General features: G+C 38.6%; 1 protein-coding gene across 1 annotated transcript; it reads left to right on the forward strand.

The window, feature by feature from the left end:
* Positions 1-3,235: 3,235 nt before the first annotated feature.
* msx1a (muscle segment homeobox 1a) lies at positions 3,236-5,326 on the forward strand. Its single transcript, XM_077602994.1, has 2 exons — positions 3,236-3,878; positions 4,355-5,326. Exons 1-2 carry the CDS (start codon positions 3,431-3,433, stop codon positions 4,771-4,773), a joined length of 867 nt encoding a protein of 288 aa, XP_077459120.1. The 5' UTR covers positions 3,236-3,430; the 3' UTR covers positions 4,774-5,326.
* Positions 5,327-8,215: the final 2,889 nt, after the last annotated feature.

Here is an 8,215-nt window from a genome sequence, read left to right on the forward strand (position 1 = left end):
CGACTGATTCATTCGTTTTTCAAACAGCCTCATTTTAAAAAAAAATGAAGGTGCATCCCAAAATAAATAAATAAATAAATAAATAAAAGCCTCGTCCTGGAGATGCATTTTCTCGCGCATGATATATATAGCTGTTTTACTCCATCAATTGAAAAAAAAGTGCACGGGGGCCGAGTCATTGTGTGCGTGGAAAAGTCTTTGGCTCGCAGCACGCAAGTGCAAGCAAGCATTTAGCCTGCGAATGCCCTCTGCGGGTCCAAGCTGCCCCTTTCTTGTGCACACCGACAGCGGTTGTATGAAAGGGCTTAAGACAACTCGGAGGGGACGCAACAATGGGCCTTTGTGTGGAGCCCTGCCTCTCGACTGGGAATCAAAGCTTGGTTTATAAAGTCAAATAAAAGCCCGATGAGCCTTACAGTTAATTGTTTTCTCTTGCCCCTAGGAATGAACTAAAACGCTATATGGTAATGCTCCCGGCATGGAAGATCATGCAGTCTTCTTAAAAGAAAACTGTTTGGAATGCAAATGACTACTAACAGTCTTTTTCCTCCCTCCTCTGAACGTGCATACACACGTGCATATATATATATATATATATATATATATATATATATATATATATATATATATATATATATATATATATATATATATATATATATATATATATATATACATACATATATATACACATATACATATATATATACATATACATATACATATATATATATATATATATATATATATATATATATATATATATTAGATAACTTTATTCATCCTGTATTCTGGAAATTTTACTGTCACAGGAGCAAGAGGGTGAGAGCATTTTTATTTTCTCTTTGATATTTAGGTTAATTGGGACCTGATGAGTGTAAAAACATTTTTAAATTATGCAGTTTCTGAGAAAAAATATGTCCTTATCATAAGTGGACGCCAGGTCCTTGTAGTCCAAAATTAAACTTTGTAGTCTTTGACAACCAAGAGGTGCGTGGGCCATTTTCCTATAGTATTATATGGTTGGGACAAAAGCCCACCCCTCAATAAGGAACAATTTCAATTTCTCCCACTCGATATGACACGAGTAGTTGGTATTTAAAGAGACACAAAGTGGCGTGCGACTGGCTGAGAAAGGGCAACTTTTTCAGCCTGAATGGGTCGGTGTCCAAGTGAGCGCGTGAAGGAGAGAAGGAGGATGGGGAGGAAGGGGACGAGGGAGGGGGAGGCGCTCCTATGTGGGTGCGTTGGTGCGGCTTGAGCGCGTCCATAGTCTCGCCGAGTCGAACGCTTTGATCGGGCCTGCTGGCGCCTAAAGACAACATAACTTGTCTGCGATTTAAGGTGACTGACAAATCGTGACAGATTGTTTATGCTTGCTAATGAGCGACGCTTTGCCTGCCATCACAGCCTAATTACAACCTATAGGACGCAAATGTTCCCAAACATTTGAACAAAAATCCATGATGCATTTTTTTATGTGAATGAATAAATCGTGGTCGATTTAACGATTGTGTTTTGGAAACACAATCAAGACTCAAGACCAGAAATATAAGCAGTTTTTAATGACCCTTGCACAAATGCAGTCATATTCTTTAGAGTCTTTTCAATAAATCTAATCATTTTCAATCATTATATTAATTAAAATGCTAAGGGGAGATTCTAGTCAACCACAGTAATAAACACAGTTGCGTAATCGCAAATCTGCATTTTGAATTAACTTGTTATATTTACCTGCAATTAATGTGCCATATAAATCTTAGATTATATTAAACTTTATTCATCCCATTAAGTTTCAGTTGCATTGATACATACTTTTCCTCTTAGAAACTGTACATCATTTAAACATACACAATAGTATAATTCTAACCCATTCTAAGTCAAATTGATTGAGTCAATTAACCTCATTATCGTTGAAAAGGCAGCTCTACCCAGCTGTTGCATATTATTAGTCCAAACCATTACATAAAGTGAATTTGTATTGGAAAACGTTTACTTTATTTGAGCTAATTGGAGTGCATGGCATGTACCAGAGTCATTCACCCCCTCTGTTTTTTTGCACTGGCCATGATTTTTAATGGATGTATAGTCAAAGGGAAAGAATCCCAGTGATCCCTCCCCCAAGGCTGATAATTAGCTCTAAATGACTGCAAAGGCCTGTGTGTTGCAATCTGATTAGAGCCCTGCAGCTATCAATAAACAGCATGCTGCAAGGGGCCGGGTCCATTAAAACACAGGGACAGGAAGCTCTTTTAATGCAATAGTCAACAACAGCCACTCAGCACTCGAGTCACTGCAGTGTCTCACACCTCGTCACCATGTCATAAAGGTTTTTTGTCAAACCTGATTACACAATAGACCTACTGTAATGTCTAGCGGCAATAAAAGTATATGTGTACGACTAATTTCGCACATATAGTTAAGTTCTTTCATTTACTGTTGACAAATTTGAGCAAATTTACTTATCGGACGCTGTTAAGCGTCCACTCTAACAATGCAAACATCAAAACAGGATTCATGTTCAAGGTGTTCTGTTAAGGCAGTATTGAGAAGCCTAAGGTCAAAAAATTTGGTTGCAGGTCATGAGTGGACAATGGGCAGATGATCCCTGACCATAACCCTATTGAGTTTTATGGGTATATCGGTGCAAAGATGACCAATGTGTCCATCAGCGGTCACTATTTCAAATATTACCCCAACTACAATGGCTTCATCAAAGCAAAACAAGCTTGAAATACAGCCACAAGCAAACCACATTTTTGAGCTAATTATATCTGCTTTTGTGTGCAAAAAAATCCTTCTGAAGGTGCACCTCAGTTGTAGAAATATTGCAGGATTATTATACCAAGTAGTGTTTTGTCAAAATAAATGTGATGTACGTATTGCAGTAAAATGAAAGTTAAAGTGCATTTGTTAAAAATCATTTGTGGTTAGTCGTCTACGTGTGTGTAAACTGTAATTTAACAGGACAATTGTGTGAATAAAATCTTATATTTTCAAGATAACCTCTTGATCTGATCACGGGCCTCGTGTGGTTACAAAAAAGGCACGAGTTGTACATGGTCGTAATGGGCCATTAAGGGTTTGTCGTGTTTATTTGAAGTTACTTTGTGGGTGGAAGCATTGTTAACTTTCCCGTTGGAGTTTCTTCTTCTTCTTTTTTTCTCTTTTTTTGGCCAGCCCCTGCGCTTTGTGATTGGTCGCCTCCCACTCCACGCCTGCCTTAAAGCTCTGCTCTCCACCCGGCTCACATAAACATGAGGATGTCGATGTCGACACGCTGACGCAACAACTTTTCGCTTCTTTTTTTGTTTTGTTTAAGTGACATTTATTTAAAAAAAAATAAAAAAAAAATTAAAATAAAAAACTTTCCCAGATCGAGCAGGAAAATTGTCTCTTCGCCAAGCTCCACCGTGTCCGCCGGACCTGCATGGCCCCATCGTCGATGCGGATGTCAGTTCTGGCTTTGACGGATTTGAAAAGTGAAGATCTCCCCCCGCGACCCTCGCTCGTGACGAGAGGCGACATGCAGACGAGCCTGAGCCCCGCAGAGGACGCCGGGAAGCCCAAAGTGGCCATCCTGCCCTTCAGCGTCGAGGCTCTGATGGCCGATCGCAAGCCGAGCAGAGAGGTGCCTTCCCCCGACGGCGCTGCTTCCGTGGCCGGGACGTCCCAGTCTTTAGGGAAGGGGCTTCGGATGGGGCCCTTCGGAAGTCTGGATTCCTCCTCGGCGCCTGCCGCTGTCTCGATCGGCTCCTCGTTTTCCGTCAGCGAACTCATCAACGGCCAGGACGACGTGTTGATAAAGCCCGAGAGTCCAGAGAGCCAAGAGAGGACTTCTTGGGTTCAGAGTCCTCGTTTTTCTCCCACACCTCCCAGTAAGTCGACTTTTAAACTGTTGCTTCCGGTGCTGCATGCGCTATTACGCACGGTTCAGTGGACCTTCGGGGGTCTTTGAGTCCACCTTTTAAGACCCTTTTAGCTTTGGGGATGCAAATTGGAGTGGAACTTTAGTACCGTGTTCAATTAAGCCCCATATCTGAATTTTTAACTATATACATGATTACTTTTTGCCTAATTCAAAGTGGACATTTTATTTATTTATTATTATTTTTTTTATTATTATTACATTAGCATTTTGAGGGTTTTTTCACTCCAACACACGAAAATATTGGTTCATGCAGCGGGCGAAAGAACTGCAAATTCACGTGATACAAGAATGAAGTCAATCGAATGTCTAAATTGATGTAAAAAAATGCTATAAAATAAAAAATCTTAAAATGACAGATTGATATGCAGCTAAACTAAAAATGAGCAAAGTAAAACGTGTTTTTTTGCTCCATTTTTATCATAGGGAGGTTGAGTCCTCCGGCTTGTCCTTTGAGGAAACACAAGACCAACAGGAAGCCTCGGACCCCTTTCACGACGTCCCAGCTGCTGGCCTTGGAGAGAAAGTTCCGCCAGAAGCAGTACCTGTCCATCGCCGAGCGTGCAGAGTTCTCCAGTTCCCTCAGCTTGACAGAGACCCAGGTTAAAATCTGGTTTCAGAACAGGAGAGCTAAAGCCAAACGACTGCAAGAGGCAGAACTGGAGAAACTGAAAATGGCAGCCAAGCCCATGTTGCCTCCCGCATTTGGGATTTCCTTCCCATTGAGTGCGCACGTCCCGGGATCCTACGCGGGCTCGCACGCCTTCCAGAGGCACTCGCTGCCGGTGTCTCCCGTAGGACTCTACGCGGCCCACGTCGGATACAGCATGTACCACCTGGCTTGATGGACACGCGACTGTGGACATTATATTATCGTTATCAGTGGGGTAAGACTCGTCTTAGAAAGATGTATCAGTGTCTCTTCTTTAGAGGACGTGACATGTGATCTCACCAGTAATTCCTCCAAAAAGGTGTTTGATCATGTACACATACATAGTGATGCATTTGAATTTTCCTGTTTTCCTTTCAATTTTTTTTAATTTTTTTGGAGAACAAGGGAAGACAATTTTATCAGGAACCTTACTAACAAAGCACAGTTGTGCAGCAGGTTTTGTTAAGATGCAAAAACACTTTTGTGGAAGCCCTTTTTTTTTTTAAATTTCATAATGTCCATACAAAGGATAACAGTGTCCATGTTCTTTGTAAATAAGAAAAAAACAACAGCATTTAAAAAGAGCAAAGAAAAAAAACAGCACTCGTGTCTGTTGTTGTAATGATTCCCTTCGCAAGGGATAAAGTGTACTGTAACATAATGTATATTTTGAAAAATATCCTCATTTATATTATGAATATATTTGTGACATAACTTAATAAATTGTTTATTCTTTTTTTTTTTAATTTCATTTGTCTTAATTGAAATGATGCAATGATCATTGACCGGCAGGAGAAAAATGACGTGGGGATCACCCCGATTGACGGGCGCAAATCCTCGCAGTATAAAATACTTCAAAAAAAAATCCACTTTTCTGCCAGCAACGTCAACTTGTCACATGTTATTTTCAGGAATGTATTTCTACAGCTGTTGCCCATTGCTTTGAGACGACTAACCTAGATTCTGTTGGCGCCAGCAGAGTTTAGGGGTGGGGATCATGTGGTGGCTGGAGGTTGCAGAGGGGGGTGCAAGTTGACTAACCCACTTCAAAACACACTGATAAATATTGGCATTTTAGTCCACGGGTGTCATTAGCGTGGATTAAAGGAGTGTCAAATGAGGCAAATGACAGGCCATTAAGGGCAACTAGGCCGTGGCTCTTAGGCGCATTCCAGCATGGCGCACCTGAAAGGAAAAATCTCTCCAAAATGCGGGATCAGATTGTTGCAAATTACAGAGCTTGTACTTTGCAATACAAGGCGTTCTCCTCTCGTACGGATCTGACCCAAAAGAGGTTAAAATGAAGTAAAAATAATGGTTTGTAATGAGCACAGGCGGCTCCAGAGAGGCTGTAGCTCCAGGCAAGGCGGAACTTTTATCATTCCTAAAATGTCAACGGGGGACTGGGACGCTCTGATGCGGTGATTTCCTCCCCAAAACGACAAACTGGTGACTTGGACAGGAAAGTATTCTAGCAAGGGAGCTACTCTAAAAAAAGCAACAACAACAAAATAAATGGCTTTTATAGTGAGTCGCTCACATGATGAAGGCATCATGTGCAAAGCAGAGGAACATGACGCAGGCGAGTCTAAAATGAGATATGACGATCCTAGAAAATGTTTTTCTTTCTTCTCTCTTCGGCTTTGAGCGAAATTCTCAGTGACTAATGACAATCGTCCCAAAGATCACACAATTGACACGATTGCTCGTGCATGTGTCATCATTGTTCGTTGTGATTTATTGGTGGGTTTGAAATCAGTTGCGCATGTTTTAAAAGCATGCCTTCACATGTTTTATATTTCATTGAAATTGATTTTTTGATTTAGTAGGAAGCACCATCCACCAAAAAGTTTTTTTTTTTAAATTTATTTATATTTTTCCAACACTTTCTAAAATGTTTTAATGATTTGGGCATATTTAGAATAATGGTTGCAAGTTGGGAAAATAATTTAGGAATGTTTAGTCATGTTCTATTTTGCCATTAGTATACATTTTTCATGTGCAGCCTGGAAGATATAAAAGAGATGGGGGCCAGATTCTTGGAAACAGGCAACGTCACTTTTTCCCATATTTATAAATAGAATAAGGTATATTGCTTCTTTATTTATTAATTTTGGGCACGATATGTATAAATGAGTGAATAGTATAATTGGCAATTCAAATAAAACTAATTCAGAACTTTGCTTTAGATGTTATTTTACATATCACATAGTTTCCAATTTGTTCGAAAATCGATAGATTCCATCTTTTGAGAGCTGACCACTAAGGAAAATTATCTTTATTTGACCAATCCATATTATATTTAAATTGGTAGTAACTTTACTGTTTCAGTCCACAAATTAAGCATTCAGTCAAGCCACAAAAGACAAGTTGTAATGTATTTAATATGAAACAAACACAGCTACTTTTTGTTCAAAAGCCACACATCGCTTATTGAATTTCAATGTTTAAAAGTGTTTAACCTCCAGAACCTGCAACTTTTAAATCTCTGCAGATTGAAAAAGTAACAGCAACTTTTAATTTGCTACATCTTCAAACATCTGATATTTGCATAGAATCCCCCTGTTACTGTCATATTTTTTTCCCTATTATGAAAATTTCACCTATCATAGCTAAAGTATATAGTTTTTGACGCTGATGCATTAAAGTTGAATTGAGAAAAAAGTCATGCAATTGTCTGTTTGGGTTTGTCTCCTACAATGTCAGCAACATAAAAAAAACAATATTTCATCTTGCCATCTTAAGTGACAATAAATAACCTAAATTACATGTCTTCATATTTCTATCTACTAGTGGGCCTACACTTTTAACATTACAAATTAAGTCTTTATTTAATAAATCAAAGTTCAGCCATCTCGCAATAAAGCCGTCAGGAAAAACTTCTACTGCTTCACATATCCAAAATAGAACAGCATATCATAATTTAAATTGACAACAGTAATTAAACAAGTTATAATTCTGTATACCAAACGAAATAATAAAATGTGAATAATAGATTACTGTAAAAGGATATGATAGCAACAAAAGTGTTAAATTCCAAATGGTGACAGTCTGAATTGCTTATCTAATTTTGAAATGATTATCAAGTGCAAAATAAAATACCGAACTTTGTCCTGATTAGCAATGTATTCTTATTATACAAACAACATCCCTTAGCTCTTTGAGGAATGAGGTCTTAGGACGTCGATGGATTCATGATTTTATTGCAGTGATCTACAGTTTCCACGGGAGGGCAGTAAATAACTCAAATATGAAGAAAAAAATATATATATATATAATGGAATTACAGTGGATTAAAAAGCAAGTACACACATCTGTACCATATCATACAGTTATACAATTAACTAAGGCTATGATAAATCATTTCAACATTTTTTCAATTTTTTTCCCAGGGAAGTAAAACTAAACACCTTAAATAATGTAATCTCACTTGTGAACACACCACTCTCAACTAGGATGTGGCCGTGCTTAGAACAAACCCATTAAATTTATTTGAGACTCACAGATGTGAAATAAGTGCCTTGGCTTAATCACAAATATATTTAAGACTTTCTAATAGGCTTTTCCTGATTTTATTATTACCTCACGTTCAGCCCAATATCAGTTGTTTATTTTTACTTCTCTTCTAATGAATA

This window comes from Stigmatopora argus, chromosome 6, assembly GCF_051989625.1.
Source record: "Stigmatopora argus isolate UIUO_Sarg chromosome 6, RoL_Sarg_1.0, whole genome shotgun sequence".
Taxonomy (NCBI): domain Eukaryota; kingdom Metazoa; phylum Chordata; class Actinopteri; order Syngnathiformes; family Syngnathidae; genus Stigmatopora; species Stigmatopora argus.

What these genes read in the sequence shown, in the direction of transcription:
- msx1a (XM_077602994.1), top strand. Translation starts at nt 3,431, where the DNA reads ATGGCCCCATCGTCGATGCGGATGTCAGTTCTGGCTTTGACGGATTTG. An exon ending in TTTTTCTCCCACACCTCCCA is followed by an intron (nt 3,879 to 4,354) that starts GTAAGTCGACTT and finishes TTTTTATCATAG; the next exon opens with GGAGGTTGAGTCCTCCGGCT.